Source organism: Amblyraja radiata, chromosome 1 (genome assembly GCF_010909765.2).
Source record: "Amblyraja radiata isolate CabotCenter1 chromosome 1, sAmbRad1.1.pri, whole genome shotgun sequence".
Taxonomy (NCBI): domain Eukaryota; kingdom Metazoa; phylum Chordata; class Chondrichthyes; order Rajiformes; family Rajidae; genus Amblyraja; species Amblyraja radiata.
In genome coordinates this window covers 73,047,262-73,069,830 of record NC_045956.1, presented here as the reverse complement: position 1 = coordinate 73,069,830, position 22,569 = coordinate 73,047,262, and the positions used below count along the sequence as shown (strand labels likewise).

Genomic DNA, 22,569 nt, shown 5'->3' with positions numbered 1-22,569 from the left:
TATCACTGATGGGGATGAGTCAGAGTATAGAAGAGAGATCGAGCAACTGTCCACATGGTGCCAGCACAATAACCTGGCCCTCAACACCAGCAAAACCAAGGAACTGATTGTGGACTTTGGAAGGAGTAGGATGGGGACCCACAGTCCCGTTTATATCAACGGATCGATGGTTGAAAAGGTCAAGAGCTTCAAATTCCTGGGCGTGCACATCTCTGAAGATCTTTCCTGGTCCGAGAACACTGGTGCAATTATTAAGAAAGCACATCAGCGCCTCTACTTCCTGAGAAGATTACGGAGAGTCGGTTTGTCAAGGAGGACTCTCTCTAACCTCTACAGGTGCACAGTAGAGAGCATGCTGACTGGTTGCATCGTGGCTTGGTTCGGCAACTTGAGCGCCCTGGAGAGGAAAAGACTACAAAAAGTAGTAAACACTGCCCAGTCCATCATCGGCTCTGACCTCCCTTCCATCGAGGGGATCTATCGCAGTCGCTGCCTCAAAAAGGCTAACAGTATCATCAAGGACCCACATCATCCTGGCCACACACTCATCTCCCTGCTACCTTCAGGTAGAAGGTACAGGAGCCTGAAGACTGCAATGACCAGGTTCAGGAATAACTACTTCCCCACAGCCATCAGGCTATTAAACTTGGCTCAGACAAAACTCTGAACATTAATAGCCCATTATCTGTTATTTGCACTTTATCAGTTTATTTATTCATGTGTGTATATATTTGTATAATGGTATATTTGGAGATAATTCATATCAAATACAAATACAAATATTAGAAAAAACTTTTGAAATATTGACATTATATTCTTAAAACTAAATATACCTTAAAGGGAGACAATTTTCTTTTGAGGCAAGATGTAATAACGTTTATATATTTCAGAAATTATAGATATACTTAAATAGATCCTCCTTATTTATAATTCAGGTGTATTTAGCACTATTAGGCTTAAAAGATAGATGGCCAATGACAAAAGGACAAAATTAAACTTTAAGTATAAGATATCCTAATTCTTGCAAAACTATTTATATACCAGGCTTCATCAATCCCTATGGACTTCATTTAATTCTAATATTTATTTTGCTTGGTGCTTTTAACATTTTGCATTCCAAGGATGAGTGTTGCAGTTATAGAAGACATTGGTGAGGCCACATTTAGACTATTGTGTTGTTTTTGGGCACATGTTATAGGAAAAATGTTAAGCTGGAAAGGATGCAGAGATTTATGAAGATGTTGCCAGGACTCGAGGGCCAGAGCTATAGGGGGAGGTTCAGCAGGCTAGGACTCGATTCCTTGGAGCACAGGAGGATGAAGGTGATCTTATCTAGGTGTACAAAATCATGAGGAATAAATCAGGTAAACGCACATAGTCTCCTGCCCAAAGTAGGGGAATCGAGAACCAGAGGACATACTTTTAAGGCGAGGAGGGAGTGATTTGATAGGAACCCGAGGGGTAACTTTTTTTTAATATAAAGTGAGGTGGGTCAGGAGGTAGTTGACGCACATACTATTGCAACATTTAAGAAACATTAGACAGGTACATGGTTAGGATAGGTTTAGTGGCATACGGGCCAAACGCAGGCAGGTGGGACTACTGTAGATGGGACATGTTGCTCGGTGTGGGCATGTTGGGCTGAAGGACCTCCAAAGAGGGCAATGCACATTATAGTTTTGGGCTTAATTTTCAGATCCTGGTATATCCTAGTCTGAATGGGTTGTACTGCAGTGAAGTTTCCACATACCCCATCAAATACACTTTGGAGGAACAGCATCTTATATTCTGCTTGGGTAGCTGACAATCCAATGGTATGAACATTGAATTCCAACCATCTGCCGATCAGAAACACCCCTCGCCTGTATTACCTGCCAAGCTTTATCCTGCCACTCCATTTTTACAGCTTTCTTCTCCCCCCCCCCCCCCATCCATGTTCTCCAGAGACCCACTGAGTTATTCTGCCTGACCCACTGAGTTATTCCAGCACTTTGTGCCCTGCTGGACATTTTAGTTAAATCACAAAGGAACACATTTTCAAGACCTCCTTTCCTGAATTTGGTTCAAGAAAATCAGTCAGCAAGAACACTGGAAAATAGGGGCAGGAGCAGGCCAGACAGCCGCTCAAGCCTGCCCTCTCATTCAATATAATCCCAGACCAACTCTGCAATGCTAATCACCAAAGTCATTAATTCCCTGATCCTTCCGATTGTTATGTACTCTACTCGAAATAATTCTAAAGATATAGGGCCACAACTCTCCAGGATAGAGAGATGGAACGCTGCTGACGGGCAGGGCAAAAAGTAAAAGAGGTTTTTAAAAGAGGTTTTTTAAAGTTGTTCTTGTAAAGTTTTCAAAGATGTAAAGTTTTTGTAAATCAATCTGAACAAAACGTATATAATTTACATCACAGGACTATGGTGAGTAAGGTAGGCCAAAAATTGCAGCACTATGGTGCACCATTTTTGTGCAAATATAGGTACAAACCGGCACACCTAGAAACAAACAAATATAGATACAAACAAACAAGATGAGAGTTTTAGTAATATATACTAGACCAAGTGGGACCGTTGGGTCCGTCACACGGGAGATCTGGTCCCCCAATGCAACCCGTTCCCCCAACTAAATATTCGACCACTCACCTGCAGCCCCCACGGGAGGCCTGGTCCCCCAACGTAACCAGTTCCCCAATGTAAGATTCCACCACTCACCCATAGCCCCTCATCTTCCCTCTTTTTAAACTTTAGAAAAATGCAAGCACTTGCTGCCAGGACTTAAAAAATAAATTCAAATTCCACTTCCCCTGCCTTCCCCAACACTCCCTCCCCCTCCTGTTCAGTCTCACTCTGCCCCCTCCCCTTCAGCCTCACTCTGCCGGGACTAAGTGTTCTCTGATTGCAACAATGTTGCAAATGAGATCCCATTGTGACGTCATAGCTGTAACTGCCAGCAACTGGCACTGAAGTGTTGAAGTGATTCTTTCTCAAACTGGATTTTGTAAACTTAAAAATGTGTTAACTTGTAAAATATAACATAAATCTGAACAAAACTTGTTGAAAACACACCACAAGACAATTGTAAGGTGGTGCAAAAACTTTACCGCTATCGTGTATCGTTTGGCGTAATTTCATGATCTCACTCTCTCACATGCTCACACAGACATCCAAACAAGATCAGAGTTTTAGTAATATACTAGACGACCCGTGGACCCGTTGGTTCCCCGTTGTGACGAGTCAAGTACACACGGATGTATTAGATCAAAATGGCGATCTGAAAATGGCGCCAAGCTCGGCAACCCTCCCTCAACTGTGCAGGCGTAATTTCAGGATCTCACACACCCACACGCAGACGGACATCCAAACAAGATGTGAGTTTTAGTAATATACTAGATCAACTGGGACTCGTTGGGTCCCCATCACATGGGAGGCCTGGTCCCCAACGCAACCCGTTCCACAACGCAATATTCCACCACTCACCCATTCCCCCAATGCAACCCGTTCCCGCAACGCAATATTACACCACTCACCCATAGCCCCCAACTGCGCAGGGGCTGCTCATTTCACCTTATTCACCCTCCCTCATTTTAAACTTTCAAAAAAATAGTGTACTGTGACTTGAAGAAAATTGCAGTTGCATCTGCTAGAGCTAGCAGGACTCAGTGGGGGGTAGAGAGGTAGGGTGAGGGGGGTATAGAGGGAGGGTGAGGGGAGTAGATATGGAGGGGGTAGAGGGAGGGAGAGGTGGTAGAAAGGGAGGGGGAGGGGTAAAGAGGGAGGGGAGTAGAGAGGGAGAGAATGAGGGGTGGTGGAGAAGGAGGGGTGATAGACAGGGAGGGTGGTAGAGAGGGAGGGGAGGGGAGTAGAGGGGGCAGAGAGGGAGGGGTGATAGAGAGGGAGGGGGGTAGAGAGGGATGAATTTAATCCATTTCAGAATAAGGCTGTGACGTAACAAAATGTGGAAAAAGTGAAGGGGTCCGAATACTTTCTGAATGCACTGTATATACTAGACCAAATGGGACCTATAGGGTCCCTGTCAGATGTGAGGTCTGGTCCCAAAACGCAACCCATTTCCCCCAACGCAATATTCCACCACTCACCCATAGCCCCCACGGGAGGCCTGGTCCCCCAATGCAACCCGTTCCCAACGTAAGATTCCACCACTCCTCTGCCTCTCCCCAGCACTGGACTTTTTAAAAAATCCAATTGCACTTCCCTGGCCTCCCCCAGCACTTCCAATTCCAATTCCCCTGGCCCCTCCCGTGCTGGCAGGAGCAGGAGTAAGTGTTCTATGATGGCAACATTGTTGCAAACATCAGGGGACTGTGAGATTCCATTCAGGTAAAAACTTGGTGGAAGCCCAGAGTGTTGCTGGATTGCAACTTTGTATGAAAGTTTGTTGTAACCTGGGGCTGCAAGGATTTAACAGTAAAAATATTTTTAAAGTTGGCTTTTTTAAACCTTTAAATATCAATAATGTGAAATATAACCAAATCTGAAGGAAACATGACAAGGGTGACGACGTGAAAAAGCTGAGTACGGTTCTGCAAAAATTTTACCGCTACCGTGTACCATTTTGGCGTAGATACCATCGCACACACACACATATATATATATATATATAGAAACAAGACAAGACTATTGAAAGTATACTAGACCAACTGGGACCCATTGAGTTCCCTGTCACACAGGAGGCCTGTTCCCCCAACACAACCCGTTCCCCCAATGCAATATGCGACCACTCACCCATAGCCCCCACGGGAGGCGTGGTCCCCCAACGTAACCGGATCCCCAACAACCTGTTCCGCAAGGCAATATTCCACCACTCATCCATTCCCCCAATGAAAGCTGTTCCCCCAACGCAATATTCCAGCATTCACCCATAGCCCCCAACTGCACAGGGGGGCACAAATACCATCATACAGACAGACAGACACACACGTATATAGAAACTAGATGAGACTTTTAATAGTATACTAGACCAAGTGCAGTTGGGTCTGCTCCCCCAACACAGCTGTTCCCTACCCGTAGCCCCCACGGGAGACGTGGTCCTCCAACTCAAGCCGTTCAGGAATCAGCAGTGCGGCTGTTTTTAAATGGCGTCTTTGAGGGCGAGATGCGGGCGCCAGCAGCCGTTATGGTCGCTGGCCAGCAGGAGGCGACAAAATGAGTGAGTGGGAGGGGGGGGGGGAGAAGGATTTTATTAAAAATGTGTACATAAACACGACAACATTTAATGAGTGGATACTTGGAATGAAAAGTGAAATCTGTACCGAAATGGAAAAAACCGCGGCGTTTCTGGGTCTGACGTTGGCGTAGCAACGAATCAAAGGCTGGCAACCACAAGTCAGGCAGAAACAGCCAGCCAGCCAGCAGCCACACAGTTTTAATATTATATAGATAGATGGATAGATAGCTTTCTCCCTCAAAACCAAGTCCAGGTGAGTGCCGCCCAAAACTGTTCATGATCTGCAAAGGCTCATCAGAAGTATGATTGAACACTTTCCTGTAGATTACAGCTCAACATCTGTAATCCATCACTTTATTGGTGACTAATCCCTGAACATTAACTCTCCTCCACTGATGAACCATTGCTGCAGCATGTACCCTTTACAAACATTTCACCAAGTCCTCTGACTACTTTCTCAAAATCCATAATGTTAATCAATTAGAATGGCTGAGATTGCAGGTGCATGTAAGTGCCATCATCTGCAAGTTCCACTTCACATTGCTCACCAATCTTTTTGCTATTCTCTCATTGCTGCCAAGTTAACTAGATCCTGGAACACTCTACTCAATAAACCCTTCATCAGAAGCTCTGTAATGATTCAAGGGAGGAAGCTCACCACAATATTAGTCAGTTAGGGATGGGCAATAAATGCTAGTCACATTGCTGATACTTACAGCCAGTAAATAAATGAAAACGGTGAAGCTCTAATACAGTTAGCATAGGAGTAGCTTGCAGACGTTGCTCTTACTGCTGGGACTTCAACTTTAATATGTGGATAAACTTGAGCAATGATTAAAATTTGAATTGACCAATCTTGCAACACTGATATTGTTGCACAAGAATATTGTAAAAGGGAAGGGCATGGAATTCAGATTAGTCTATATTTACATTGCTTTGTACTATTTAGTAATTTTATTATACATTGCTCTGCTTGGTTTATTTAACAATTCCATTTTATCATCGCAGGGTAGAACCTTTATCACCTATAATTACTTTTGTACATTGCCCATAGAACCATTGCTTTTTATTGCAGTTCAGGCAGGTCTGGGGCATAGGTCAAACCAATCTATTCTTGCATGACAAATTGACAAGACAGCAAGGTCGGGAATTCTGGCTGTGAAGCAATGAAGCTGGAGCCCAGGATTACAAGTCATTAATATTCACTCTTGTGTGGCCAAACACTCAGCATAGGAGCACCGCAAGGCTGCGTACTCTCCTCTCCTCTACTCTCTCTACGCCAATGACTGCACCTCCACAGACACCTCTGTCAAGCTTCTCAAGTTTGCGGACGACACAACCCTAATTGGACTGATCCAGGATGGGGATGAATCTGCCTACAGACAGGAAGTGTCACAGCTGGCGTCCAGGTGCCGTAGCAACAACCTAGAGCTCAATGCGCTTAAGACAGTGGAATTGATTGTAGACTTTAGGAGAGCTCCCCCTCCCCTCACCCCACTCACCATCAACAACACCACAGTCACATCTGTGGAGTCTTTTAAGTTACTGGGAACCATCATCTCCAAGGACCTTAAGTGGGGGGCTACCATCGACTCCACAGTCAAAAAGGCAAAACAGAGGATGTACTTCCTGCGGCAGCTGAGGAAGCACAATCTGCCACAGGCAATGATGGTCCAATTCTACACGGCCATCGCAGAGTCTGTTCTCACCTTCTCCATCATGGTCTGATTTGGCTCAGCCACCAAGCACGACACCTGCAGGCTGCAGCGAATCGTCCGATCAGCAGAGAAGATTATTGGCTGCAACCTTCCCTCCATTCATGAACTGTACACTGCAAGGGCCAGGAAGCGAGCGGGCAAGATCATCTCTGACCCCTCTCACCCTGGCCACAAACTCTTTGAATCACTTCCCTCTGGAAGGCGACTCCGGACTGTCAAAGCTGCCACAGCCAGACATTAAAACAGTTTTTATCCACGAGTAGTTGCTCTACTCAACAGCCAAAAATCTGTAGCCTCCCTTTGATCTGGTATTTTGTTGGTTCACATGCTTGATGAATGGTGTTTTATCATTAATGTTTCATTATTATTAATATTTAGTGTTTTCTGAGTCATTCGTAACTGTCACTGTATGTCATGTTATTACTTGTGAGCAGAGCACCAAGGCAAATTCCTTGTATGTGAATACTTGGCCAATAAACTTACTTACAAAATACCAAAGCTTCTAATAGTTATTATAAATCACCATTGCCAGTTGGTGTACATGCATTAATATGCTTAGAAACCACCTCCCTGCTCCAGGATGGTTTCCTAGGTGCATACATGGTCCAGGATGGTGTCCAGACATGCAAAGATGTCTGATTTAAGGTTCTAATTATTGCTTCCTATATTAATAAGACTTGATTTATGGTCAAAATAATGAAATTAAAATGACAATTAATTATTTGGAGGACCAAATGTTTTCAAATACAGACCAATTTGTTGAAGAATCAATATTACTCAACAAGAGTAACTGGAACAAATTATATGTTAAAGGAATTGGAGGTTTGAATCTCGTGCACAATCTGCATTTAGCAGAGACAAGGAGACAGTGTCAAAATAAAATTGCAAAAAAAACCCCATCACAACTAGAGGTTCTATGGCTCAGGAAATATTGAACAGGTCTACTCTCCTCTCTCCAGAAATGATTTTTTGGGTTGACCCAAAAGTGATCTTAACATCTATGAAGAGGTTGAAAAGGTAATGCAACCAAGTTGGTATGAATATGATGGATGAACAAAAGCAACAGGAGTGGAGTAGACCACATAATCTCTCCATGCCCCACCAAGGATTATCCATGATCCAACTGGTCTTTGCCCCACCAAGGATTATCCATGATCCAACTGGTCTTAGCCCCACTTTCCTGTCTCTTGTAACTTATTAACCTTGACTGACCAAGATTTTTTATTAACCTCAGTCTTAAATACATTTAATGATTCAACCTCCACAACTCTCTGGAATTGAGGATCAGGAATGTTTGGAATTCTCCACGTGAAGAAATTGCTCTTCGTCATGGTGTTAAATGCATGATCCTTTATTATCTCCCTCAGTTCTAGATTCTCCCACATGTAAAAGCATTATTTCAGCATCCACCTGTTAATCACATGCATCAATTATATCACATTTCATTCTTCTAAATTCCCATGAGCATTGACCCAACCCTTTAATTGTATAAATTCTGTCAATGCGGGAATAAATCTAGTGAACCTATGCTGCACCACCTCCAATGCAGGGCAAATTCCACCCGCCTTCAATATGAAGACCGAAGTAACACACAATACTGAAGGTGCAGCCTCACTAACACCTTAAGTGAAACTGGAGGAACAAGAGGTCAGGCAGCATCTGCCGAGGGAATGGACAGGTTTCAGGTTGGGACCCTTCTATATACTCATTCCCACCCTCACTAGCACCTTGGACAGTGAAACCAAAACTTCCTGTCAATTTATATTTTAACTCCGTTGTAATAAAAAACTAACACACACTTTATATCTTTACAATTACTTGCTGTATACTAAATTATTGAAAATTCATGGCACAGAAGAAGCTATTTGGACCATTGTGTCTGTGTTGGTTGACCCAATCCCACCTTTCAACGCTTGGTCTGGACCCCCTACAACCCACAGTTGCTCAAGTCCACATCCATTAACTCAGGAATGCCATGAGAATTGCTGCCACTATCACACTTTCCAGCAGAGAGCTCCAGTATCTTATCTTGCTGTGGATGAGAAGATCTTTCCTCATCTCCCATCTCGTCTTTTTATTAATAATGTAAGAGTCTAATGGGCTTGTCCCACTTTGGCGACTTTTTAGGTGACTGCAGGAGACTATGCAGTCGCCACATGTTCGCGGGTGGTTGCCGGGGAGTCGCCTTCATAGTCGTGAGGAGTTCCCGCATTCTGGGAACTAGTCGCGGCCTCATTATGGTCACCGCGAATTTTTCAACATATTGAAAAATTAGTGGCGACTAGAATGAAGCCGCCATGGAGAGTTGTGAGAATTCTCGTGCCGTAGGTGGGTCTCCAGGAGGTCCGAGTGGGTTGCCCGGAGGTCGAAGGTTCTCGTAGATTGTAGCCGGTGCTGGCCGGTGAATTTCATTGGCTCATTGGGAAAATAAAACGTAAACAGTAGGTTCAGAACCCAGGATAACCGGCCTTAACAGGCCTAATGCAGTTGTCGATACAAAATACTCGAAGTATGCCATTGTGGATTTGGAGAAATTAGATATATGAATGTGAAGAGGAAAGAAATAAAAGTTACGTAATGGAGTTAGATCAGCGAACATCAAAATCGCAGTAAGATATCTGAGCAGTAGGCCATTCAGCCCCTGTAGCTTGCTGACCCAAATCCCTTTAAATCCACTTTCCCATCCTAACCACCGAGCCTTCAATTTCTTTACTAATTACAATTTCTTCCACCTTCAACATGTTGAAGGATTCAAATACACAGCTTTTTGGGGCAAGGAATTACAAAGAGTCAACCATATGAGAGAAGTGGCTCTGCCTCAATTCACTCTTAATCTGAGACTATGAGCCAAGTTTAATAAGCACAGGCCCAACTTTTGCTCAGAAAACAAACCCTCCATATTCAGGATCATTTTTGTGAAACTTCTCCAAACTACTTCTATAAATAAAGATATAAATTTACATACACATATATGCATTCACATAAATATATATTTTTACAAAATTACCAGGACCCAAACTGCATGCACTCTTCATGTTGAGAAACAAAATGTTTCAGATTCTAAATCTAAGGCGCAACAAAACTGATTAAAACAAAGGAATATTAATATTAATTTGTGACAATTTCACGTTAATAAGTTTTATTGTCACATGTACCAGTTAGCGTGCAGTGAAATTTGAGTTACCATACAGCCAAACTAAGTGAAAAGCAACAAGGCATCAACCACATAAAAGTTAACATAAACATCCACCACAGTGGATTCCACATTCCTCACTGTGATGGAAGGCAATAAAGTTCAATCTAACAAAAAGAACATTAAAATAAAACCAGAATCACATCACTCACGTTAGATTCGGCCGACTGTGAGAGCTGACCGCACATGTCCTCTTAGATCCCGAGGTCCACCGCAAGACATCTCTTTCTCCTAAAGTCCATCATGTTTAATTGAAGAAAGTCAAACAGATGCAATGCCCAGGCCTTATATTAAAAATAAGGCTAGAAACACGAAACTGCAAGAGCTGGTTCACAAAAAAATACGCAAAGTGGTGGGACAGCTCAGCGGGTCAGGCAGCATCCCTGGAGTACATGGATTGGCGACGTTTCGGTTCGGACTCTTCGTCAGATTGAAGAAAAATAAACTGCCGGTCAATTCCCAGTGATGCTGCTATTAAAATGAATGCACTCAGTAATGTTGGTAAAAATAAATGAATAAAAGCTTCGGCTGTTGGTCCATGGTGATGATGGTCAGTTTATCTGAGTTGTGAGAAACACGAGGACGCAGGAGGGAATTCAGGGCAGTCAGTCAGGAGGGAATAATTGACAGGCGATGTTTCGAATCGGGATCCTTCTAAAGTCTGATTGTAAGGAAGGGGAGAGAAAGCTGGAAAGGAAGTGGGAGAGACTAAGTGGTTACAGGTGAGAGGAGTGATTATTAGATGAGTGGAGTAAGTGACAAAGGTGGAGGTGAAAAGTGCATTATCAGGAAACGGAGGGAAAGGTTAAGACGGAAGAAGGGATATTGGTGGTGACAGGGATAAAATGGGGGGGGATAAGTGAGAAATCGGGCACTCAAATATGGGGGAAATGGGGAAAGGAGCAGGGTGACTAGGGTGGGTGGGAGAAATGTGTGGACACCGGGGACAGTGTTAGGGCTCTCGAAGCTTCATGAGGCAGTTTCAGAATGACAGCAGTTAATACGCCGCAGGTGCCAGTAATGGGCAAATCTTTGCACTGAGGACTCCTAACCAGATGTCCTTATTCTTTAGTAAACGAGGTTTCCCCTGGTTGTTATAGATGGATCCCTCACCCGCGTTCTTCTTTGTCCCCTTCCCATTCCTTTCTTTCTCTCTCCCCCCACCCCCCCCCCCCCCCTCTGAAATTTTGCTGACCTTGCACTGGTTTCTCCCCTTCCCCCTACATTCCTTTCTTTCTCTAGCACCCCAACCCTCCTGAACTTTGGCTGACCTTGGCACTGGTGTTTCCCCTCCCTCTACATCTCAAATGTCCTCGTATGGAGAGCCTCATATTCGGACCAGATATGGCAGAGACAGAAATTGAGAGTAGGGGATAGTGTCTTTGCAAAAGGCAGGGTGGGAAGAAGTGTAGTTCAGTTAACTGTGAGAGTCGGTAGGTTTCAAGTGGACATCAGTCGATAGTTTGTCCCATGATGGAGACAGATCAAGAAAGGGGAGAGAGGTGTCAGAGATATGTGGGGGCTGAGTGGAAGATATTGATGAAGTTAATGAAATCAACAAGTTCAGCAATGGTGCAGGAGGCAGGCCCAATGCAGTTGTCGATATAGCAGAGAAGGAGTTAGTGAAAGTGTGTTTCAAACAAGGACTTAATTTTGAGAGTGATTAATTTAAATTTTGTTTAATTAAAATTAAATTGTTAATAATTTTATTTAAATTAATTTTAATTTTGCTGCTCTTCCCTCTTTAGATGACGCTACTTCTCCTACCCTCCCCCCCCCCAATCCACACCCCCGTACACCACCCTTCACCCCCCTCCTCTGAATCCCTATCGTCCCCCCACATTACTCTCTCCGTCGCCCTCTGACCACAGCCCTCACCTCGCCGTGTTTTCACCATCCCTCCTAACCAACCTCTTTCTGATGCAGAATGGTCAGTGCTCAGAGGCTTTACCTTTGTACTTCTACGCCTCGCCTCAACGAATTCCAGGCCAGCCAACGCTTTCTCTGCTGCTTTCTCTGTGCTTTAAAATGGTTAGCAACCAAGAGATCCAGAAGACCTTGGCAGACTGAGCATGTGTTCGGCAAAATGGTTGTCGAGTCCCACAAGTGTGACTGAGGCACAGGAGGCGCATCGGGAACAGCAGATACAGTAGATGAGGTTCTAACATGCAGTACATGGGGTGTATGTGAACCTTTGCCTTCTGAATATCCCACTTTTTAAGAAAGGAGGGAGCGAGAAAACAGGAATTGTAGACCAGTTAGCCTGACATCGGTGGTGGGGAAGATGCTGGAGTCAATTATAAAAGATGAAATAGCGGCACATTAGGATAGCAGTAACAGGATCGGTCCAAGTCAGCATGGATTTACGAAGGGGAAATCATGCTTGACTAAACCTGAAATTTTTTGAGGATGTAACTAGGAAAATGGACAAGGGAGAGCCAGTGGATATACCTGCACTTTCAGAAAGCCTTTGATAAGGTCCCACATAGGAGCTCAGTGGGCAAAATTAGAGTACATGGTATTGGGTACTGACATGGATAGAAAATTGGTTGGCTGACAGGAAACAAAGAGTAGGGATTAACAGGTCCCTTTCAGAATGGCAGGCAGTGACTAGTGGGGTACTGCAAGGCTCGGTGCTGGGACCGCAACTATTTACAATATACATCAATGATTTGGATGAAGGGATTCAAAGTAACTTTAGCAAATTTGCAGATGACACAGCTGGGTGGCAGTGTGAACTGTGAGGAGGATGCTATGAGAATGCAGGGTGACTTGGACAGGTTGGGGGAGTGGGCAGATGCATGGCAGATGAAGTTTAATGTGGATAAATGAGAGGTTATCCACTTTGGTAGCATAAAAAGGAAGGCAGATTACTATCTAAATGGCGTCAAGTTGGGAAAAGGGGAAGTACAACGGGATCTGGGGGTCCTTGTTCATCAGTCTATGAAAGTAAACATGCAGGTACAGCAGGCAGTGAAGAAAGCGAATGGCATGTTGGCCTTCATAACAAGAGTATAGGAGCAAAGAGGTCCTTCTACAGTTGTACAGGACCCTGGAGAGACCACACTTGGAGTATTGTGTGCAGTTTTGGTCTCCAAATTTGAGGAAGGACATTCTTGCTATTGAGTCAGTGCAGCATAGGTTCACGAGGTTAATTCCCGGGATGGCGGGACTGTCGTATGTTGAATGAATGGAGCAACTGGGCTTGTATACACTGGAATTTAGAAGGATGAGAGGCTTTATTGAAGCATATAAAATTATTAAGGGATTGGACACAATAGAGACAGGAAACATGTTCCCGATGTTGGGGGAGTCCAGAACCAGGGGCCTCAGTTTATGAATAAAAGGTAGGCCAGAGATGAGGAAACAGAGATGAGGAAAAACTTTTCACCCAGAGAGTTGTGAATCTGTGGAATTCGCTGCCTCAGAAGGCAATGGAGGCTGATTCTCTGGATGCTTTCAAAAGAGAGTTAGATAGAGCTCTTAAAGATGGTGGGATAAAGGGATATGGGGAGAAGGCAGCAATGGGGTACTGATTGTGGACGATCAGCGATGATCACAGTGTATGGTGGTGCTGGATCGAAGGGCCGAATGGCCTACTCCTGCACCTATTCTCAATTGTATCGGAAGGAACTGCAGATACTGGTTTACACCGAAGACAGACACAAAATGCTGGAGTAACTCAGCGGGAAAGGCAGCATCTATGGATTGAAGGAATGGTGCCGTTTTGGTTCGAAACCCTTCTTCAGTCTAACTTCTGTTCATCAGCGAGACCAAGTGTAGACTCGTCGACCATTTCGCTGAACACTTGCGCTCAGTCTGCCAAGGCCTACTGGATTTCCCAGTTGTTAATCTTTTTAACTCTTCTCATCCCCACACTGACCTCTCTTTCCTAGGCCTCCTCCATTGCCAGAGCGAGGCCACATACAAAGGTGGAGGAACAGCATCTCATTCCACCAAGGTAGCTTACAACCCAATGGTATGAACACTGAATTCTCCAATCTTAGTTAACTACCAAAGTCCCTCCCATTTCTTCCCCCCTCTCCTGTGCCCTACGTGGGCTCTCACTTATTTCTCTCCTTCCTCTCCCCTTCCACCTACATTCCTTCCTCATGCTTCACAATTTACAACTCAAATCCTTTAGTCTTACACCTTTTGTCTTTTCATCTCTGGCCTTTGTCCAACCATCTGCCCATTAACCCACCCCCTCACCTATATCCACCTATTACTTGCCACAATTTTTCCTGCCCCTCCTCGCTTCCAACTTTCTCTCTCCTCCCCCTTCCCCCGCCCCCACAATCAGTCTGAAGGGTCAAAACCTGAAAAGTCGCCTCTCCATGTTCTCCAGAGATGCTGCCTGACTCCCTAGGTTACTCCAACACTTTGTCTCTTTGACATCCAGCATCTGCAGTTCCTTGTCGCTAGGAAATTAAACGAGGAAGAATGCAAATGGTTTTGTTGGCATAAGCCTCTGGAAGTGGACATAACTGGAGTTTCAAAGATTAAAAAATTGACTAAAGATGTATTGCAAAGTAATAATTGCATATATATTCATGTTTAAAACAATAGGAAACTAGAATAGCGTTGCAGCACTAAGCCCGTAAGTGATTACCATAGATACACTTCACAAGTTAGTCCAAAGAACCTGTTTCTGTGCTATGCAACTCTGATTCCAACAGAGAAATTCAAGTCAATAATATTATGGTTCATTGGATAAACCATTATAAAATTGCTATACTTGCATTGCCTCATGTTTTCCTATTATATGTCCCTTAATTCTGAAAATTTATGTGGTGATCTAAATGAGGTGTATAAGATGGTCAAGGGAGTTAATATGGCAGTGAGAAACTATTTCTTAGAAAGTAAGTCCAGAACAAAAGCAGCATATGGTGATGTCAGACGCACATCCTCACAATGGCAACATAAATCTTGAACCCCAACCCACAAAAGATTACAGCCAGATTTGGGTAGTAAATGATTGAAGAAAAAAAAAGCAATAGCGAAATTAAAATACACATTGATTCTAATTAATCATCAGGGTTCTACAGCCCACGTAGAACTGGCCCCTGTTAATGCATATTAGTGGAAATGCACACTGTCAGTTAGATCCTCTCTTAAGCAAAATCTTTAAGTATTGATTATAGTGTTTCAATCTTTTTAAAAGTGGTATGAAATTATCTTAAATTGTTCTGTATAATTACACTCATACAAAAATAATTGTTTTTTTCTTTATTTTGAAAATGAGATCTGAAATCATGAGATCTGCAATACAGCATTCGCATCTCATCAGACAGACGAGTGGTTGGGTCCAAGCTAAATGTCTTAATGATAGAAACTTGCATTTCTGCTTGCAGTAATAACCTTAATACTATGCACACAATATAGAAAACCTGCAAAATGCAACAGATTACACAGATAAAGCAAACAATTGAGAAAATCTGCAATGATGCAACACTATAAAACTAAAAAAGGAACTTTCGAAAAACAGTTGTCTTCATAATTCAAACAGGATTAGTGATTAACAGGAATTTTACATTATACAATGAACGTATTCTGCACTTTTATTATGCAGTCAAGGTAGATCAATGAAAAATTATATTGCCTTGTTAAAGTATATAAACCAAACGGTCAATGATGCTCCAAATATACATTTCACAGCCTATTCTGCCGTAAATTTTAATAGGGGAGGTAAAATACTATTGTTATTATTTCCACAGTTCACTATAGGGTGACTGTGGTTCCATGCGGCCAATGGGTATTCACAAATCAGAAATAGGACTATTTTCCTGAAGCTCTTTCTGTAACACATGTACCCGGTAAGCACAGTTTCTCCTGTGGTTACACCCATTACAGAATAATTCCTTATATACATGCAATATAAAACTAAAAATCCTCATTTTTAAAGCACAATCTAAATTTAAATTGATCTTCAATTACTTAGGACATTCAAGCTTATAAATGATTATAAATGTTTATACTCTTGCATTTACATACTTACATATTATATACATGTTGTGCATGCCATCTACCATAAGGTTATTCCTCAGAGCTTTACTAAGCTCACAATGTTGCAAATTAACACATTTTTTAATATATAAAAGCTGTACTCATTCTAAAACACAAATAACAGATTCCTCACATTTTGCAGAACTAGAGATTTAAAAAAAATGCTATTTTGCAGCCATTAAAATCATATTCTAAAATTACCCAATGTCAATTCAATTTCATATACAAATCCGATGCAGTTACATTACCAGACCCATAGATTATTTACACCCTTCACAGTAGAATTCATGCTCAAAAAGGGAGTGTAAATATCTGCATCATGTAATCTTGAAATTAGTGTATCCCTACGTCAATGCATTTCAGTTGCCCTGGTGTCATACTAAAAGATTATAGATTCAGCAATATTCCTTGAACAATAAAGAATTTACCTTGGATCCTAATATTTAAAAGAATGTTTAATTTAATTCACATATGGTATATCAAAATCAAAAGACTGCCAATCACATGACAATACCCGCTTACTTGTTGAAATATTAAAGTATTTCAGAGTATTAAATAGTGTCAACAACAAAGTGCTGGGCAATGGGATTAGTAATGAACAACCTTAAAGTGTCCCAACTTGGTTTCAGGAAGCTTTCACCACTCTGATGGAGGAAAGTTGCTCAAGTGCGACAGTCCATTTATTGCTCAAATGCTCCTTTCTCTTCTAGATGAGATTTCAACATGTTGTAGATAAGAAGCTGTTGTTCTGGTTGAAGTACCAAGAGTTGCTGCAAGACCTTACTTGGATTTGGTCCTCTGCAAAAGATTAGAATGAAACAAAAAATACATTAGATGCAGATACTGCTACATTTACAATTAGATTATAGATTTCAAAAACTGCATAGATGGTTGACAACTGCAGGTTCCTCTGCACTGATCAAGAAAGCACATCAGCATACTTACTTTCTTAGGCATCCGAGAAGATCCACAAGTCCATGAGGATTCTCTTAATTTTCTACAGATGTGCTATAAAGAATATTCTGACTGGATGCATCTCAGCCTGGCTGCATCTCAGCCACGTATGGCAACTGCCCTGCTCTTGACTGTTCTGCGCGACTGCTTGAACCCAGAGTGGTGAACATCCCAATTCACCACAGACTCGTCACTTCCTTCCATCCAAACCATCTTCACAATGCGTTGCATTAGAAAGGCTGAAAGTATTGTCAAAGATGCCTGCATTTCTGGCCATTTCGTTCTTTCACTTCTACCGTTTGGGAGGAGAATCAGAAGCTTGAAAGTCCTGACGACCAGAATTAAGAACAGTTTCTGCCCCATCTACCCAGAGGTTATGAGGTTATGGTACTTCAGACTGCACTATAATCTTCTCATCATACTGCTGCTTTGCATTCATCATTCTATATATACTGTCAGATTATCATGCATACATCATGATACATGGATACAAAAGCATGTACCACCAGGTTCTGGCACTGCCTATTCCTCTAACATCAGGCTACTGAATGGTTCCCACCTCAAGCTTGGATGTAATCCTGATTTCTCAACCTACCTCATTGCAGTCTTTACACTTTTTAAAAATATCTGCACTCTCTGTAATTGTAAGACTAAAATGCTATAACACTATATTCTACATCCTGGTAATTTTCTCTTTGCACAGTTGTACTTAAGGTTTTTTCAGGTACTTGACACTCTCTAGATATTGGTCATCCCTTATATCCCCTCAAAATCTCTTCCGCCTTGCTGTAAATATTTGTCCTCTAGTTTTATCTCCTACTAATATGGGGGAAAAGTTTCCCCCAGTCTATCATATCTTTCATTAAATACTTCAATCATGTTGCCCCGTAACCTCCTCCACTCCAAGGAGAACAGATCTAGCTTCCCCAGTCTCTTTACACAACTGAGCTACTCCATCTCAGGCAACACTTGGCGAATTGCCTCCGTATCCATTTCAGCGCGACTACATCCTTCCTGAACTGTGACTTGAAATGCACACAGCATTACCAATGTGGTCTGATTCAGATTTTATAAAGTTAGTGCATAATGCCCCTGCTGTTGTATTAATTTCCCAGCATAAAGACAGCTAGAATCCCATATACCTTCCTAACCATCTCATCAGCATTACCACCTTAAAGGAGCTAGAATTGCACGTGATCTCTTTCATCTGGAAGGACTGCTGTAGTCCCTGGACAGAGGTGAGGGAGAAGATATAGGGACAGGTGTTACATCTCCTGTGGTTGCAGGGGAAAGTACCTGGGGAGGGAGTGGTTTTGGTGGGAAGGAGTTGCTGAGGAGTGGCGGAAAGGGGAGGAGATGGGAAGATGTGACAGATGGTGCGATAACATTGGAGGTGATGGAAGTGTGGGAGGATGATGTGCGGGATGCAGAGGCTGGTGGGGTGAACGGCGAGGACTGGAGGATTGCTGGGGTCCCTGGATGGAGGTGAGGGAAGAGGTAAGGTAGCCCCTGTACATCGGCAAGACAAAACGTAGACTCAGCAACTGTTTTGCCGAAGAAGCGCTTGATCTTCCAAGGCCCATTACCAGAGTGTGGCCACACGCAAACTGGAGGAACAACACCTCATATTACACTTGGGTAGCTTACAACCCAACGGTGTGAACATTAAATTCTTCAGTTTTAGGTACCTACAACACCCGTCCCTTCTACCGCCACTCTTCCTTTCTTACCTCCCCTCTTTCCCTTGTGCTCCCCCAAGACTTGCACCTATTTGTCCTCTCCCCTTACCCTTCCACCTGCACTCCTTCCTCCTGCACTCCTTCCTCTAGCTTCACTATTCGTCACTCTTCAATCCTTTTGTCTTTTCATCTCTTTCTTTCAACCATCTGCGTATCAAAAATCCCCCTAGTCTGTATCCATCTATGACCTGCCAGGCTTCGTCCTGCTCCTCCTCTCCTCCAGCCTTCTTCCCACTCCCCTCCCCCACAGCTATCCTCCCAAATGAGAATGAAGGGTTCCGACCCAAAACGTCTCCGATCCACGTTCTCCAGCAATGCTTCCTGAGTTACACCTTGTGTCTTTGGTTTTTTTAAGCCACCTTCAAAGATCATTGGTCTCATACTGCAAGGAACGTCTTTTTCTCAATATTCCCCAACACTCAACCATTCCCAGTATATATTCCAGCCTCATTAGCATTCCCAAAATTTATCACCTCAGAGTTGTCTAGATTAATACATCTGACATTTTCACCATAACATTGACACCTCTCTGCCACCCACGATCACTTTTCATACCACAATCTCCACCAATCTTTGTAAAATTCACAATCCCATGTCCACATCAAGGCATTCACATATATTACAAATAGCAAGGGTTCCAGCACCAATCAATAGACAATAGGTGCAGGAGGAGGCCATTCGGCCCTTCGAGCCAGCACCGCCATTCAATGCGATCATGGTTGATCAACCCCAATCAGTACCTATTCCTGCCTTCTCCGCATATCCCCTGACTCCGTTATTTTTAAGAGCCCTATCTAGCTCTCTATTGAAAGCATCCAGAGAACCCGCCTCCACTGCCATCTGAGGCAGAGAATTCCACAGACGCACCACTCTCTGTGAGAAAAAGTGTTTCCTCGTCTCCGTTCTAAATGGCTTACTCCTTATTCTTAAACTGTGGACACTGGTTCTGGACTCCCCCAACATCGGGAACATGTTTCCTGCCTCTAGCGTGTCCAAACACTTAACAATCTTATACGTTTCAATGAGAATCCCTCTCATCCTTCTAAACTCCAGAGTGTAGAAGCCCAGCTGCTCCATTCTCTCAGCATATGACAGTCCCGCCATCCCGGGAATTAACATTGTAAACCTACGCTGCACTCCCTCAATAGCAAGAATGTCCTTCCTCAAATTAGGGGACCAAAACTGTACACAATACTCCAGGTGTGGCCTCACTAGGGCTCTGTACAACTGCAGAAGGACCTCTTTGTTCCTATATTCGATTCCTCTTGTTATAAAGACCAACATGCCATTCACTTTCTTCACTGCCTGCTGTACCTGCATGCTTACTTTCATAGACTGATGTACAAGGACCCCAGATCCTGTTGTACTTCCCCTTTTCCCAACTTGATGCCATTTAGATAGTAATCTGCCTTCCTGTTTTTGCTACCAAAGTGGATAACCTCACATTTATCTGCATTAAACTTCATCTGCCATGCATCTGCCCATTCCCCCAACCTGTCCAAGTCACCCTGCACTCTCATAGCATCCTCCTCACAGTTCACACTGCCACCCAGCTTTGTGTCATCTGCAAATTTGCTAATGTTGCTTTGAATCCCTTCATCCAAATCATTGATGTATATTGTAAATAGCTGCGGTCCCAGCACCGAGCCTTGCGGTACCCCACTAGTCACTGCCTGCCATTCTGAAAGGGACCCGTTAATCCCTACTCTTTGTTTCCTGTCTGCCAACCACTTCTCTATCCATATCAGCACTCTACCCCCAATACCGTGCCTATTTTTTCCCACTAATCTCATATGTGGGACCTTATCAAATGCTTTCTGAAACTCCAGGTACACTACATCCACTGGCTCTCCCATGTCCATTTTCCTAGTTACATCTTCAAAAAATTCCAGAAGATTAGTCAAGCATGATTTCCCCTTCGTAAATCCATGCTGACTCGGACCGATCCTGTTACTGCTAACCAAATGTTCGGCTATCTCATCTTTTATAATTGACTCCAGCATCTTCCCCACCACCGATGTTTGGCTAACTGGTCTATAATTCCATGTTTTCTCTCTCCCGCCTTTCTTAAAAAGTGGGATAACATTAGCTACCCTCCAATCCACAGGAACTGATCCCGAGTCAATAGAACATTGGAAAATTATCACCAATGCATCCATAATTTCTAGAGCCACTTCTTTAAGTACCCTGGGATGCAGACTATCGAGGCCCTGGGGATTTATCAGCCTTCAGTCCCATCAGTCTATCCAACACCATTTCCTGCCTAATGTGGATTTCCTTCAGTTCCTCCGTCACCCCAGATCCTCTGGCCACTACTATATCAGGAAGATTGTTTGTGTCCTCCTTAGTGAAGACAGATCTAAAGTACCTGTTCAACTCATCTGCCATTTCCTTGTTCCCCATAATAAATTCACCTATTTCAGTCTTCAAGGCTCCAACTTTGGTCATAACTAATTTTTTCCTCTTCACATACTTAAAGAAGCTTTTACTATCCTGCTTTATATTCTTGGCTAGCTTACCTTCGTACCTCATCTTTTCTCCCCGTATTGTATTTTTAGTTATCTTCTGTTGTTCTTTAAACATTGGCCAATCCTCTTGCTTCCCGCTCATCTTTGCTACGTTGTACTTCTTCGCTTTAATTTTTATACTGTCCCTGATGTCCCTTGTCAGCCACAGTCGACCTTTACTCCCCTTGGAATCTTTCTTCCTCCTAGGAATGAACTGATCCTGCACCTTCTGAATTATTCCTAGAAACACCTGCCACTATTGTTCCACTGTCATCCCTGCTAGTGTATCTTTCCAGTCAACTTTGGCCAGCTCCTCCCTCATGGCCCCATAGCCGCCTTTATTCAACTGCAACACTGAGACCCCCCCCCCCCGATCTAACCTTCTTCCTCTCCAATTGTATATTAAACCTGACCATGTTATGGTCACTGCCTCCTAATGGCTCATTAACGTCGAGGTCCTTTATCAAATCCGGTTCATTACATAACACTAAATCCAGAATTGCCTTCTCCCTGGTAGGCTCCAATACAAGCTGTTCTAAGAATCCATCACAAAGGCACTCTACAAAGTCCCTTTCTTGGGGTCCAGTACCAACCTGATTTTCCCAATCTACCTGCATATTGAAATCTCCCATAACAACCACAGCATTACCTTTACTACATGCCAATTTTAACTCCTGATTCAACTTGCGCCCTATGTCCAGGCTGCTGTTTGGGGGCCTGTAGATTAGTCCCATTAGGGTATTTTTACCCGTACAATTCCTTAGTTCTATCCATACTGACTCCACATCACCTGTTTCAATGTCACCCCTTGCAACGGACTGAATTTCATTTCTCACCAACAGGGCAACCCCACCCCCTCTGCCCACCTGTCTGTCTTTTCAATAGGAGGTATACCCTTGAATATTTAGTTCCCAGCCCCTGGCCCTCTTGCAGCCATGTCTCAGTAATTCCCACAACATCATACTTGCCAGTTTCTAACTGAGCCTCAAGCTCGTCCACTTTATTCCATATACTTCGCGCATTCATATACAGCACTTTGACCTCGTATTCACTTCCCCCCTTGCACCGCTCGCAATTGGCCCTGACCTTACTCTGTTGTCCCTTCTCGAGCTTTCCTTCCCATTAATTCGAGAATCTTTTGTAATTTTTCCTGTAGTCACTTCCCCTTCAACTCCATCTTTATACTCCCAATTTGTCAATCCCTCCCCCCGCACTATTTAGTTTAAACCCTTGTGGAACACACTAGTCACATGCATCTAATTGCATTA

The 22,569-nt window shown here is 43.3% G+C and overlaps 1 protein-coding gene across 1 annotated transcript in view; it reads right to left on the bottom strand.

The window, feature by feature from the left end:
* Positions 1-15,309: 15,309 nt before the first annotated feature.
* The window catches only part of cds1 (CDP-diacylglycerol synthase 1), a 157,511-nt gene continuing 150,251 nt past the window's right edge, over positions 15,310-22,569 (bottom strand). The window contains exon 13 of the mRNA XM_033024092.1: positions 15,310-16,899. Within this exon, the coding sequence (XP_032879983.1) occupies positions 16,782-16,899 (118 nt within the window). The 3' untranslated portion in view covers positions 15,310-16,781. The remainder of the gene's footprint in view (positions 16,900-22,569) is intronic.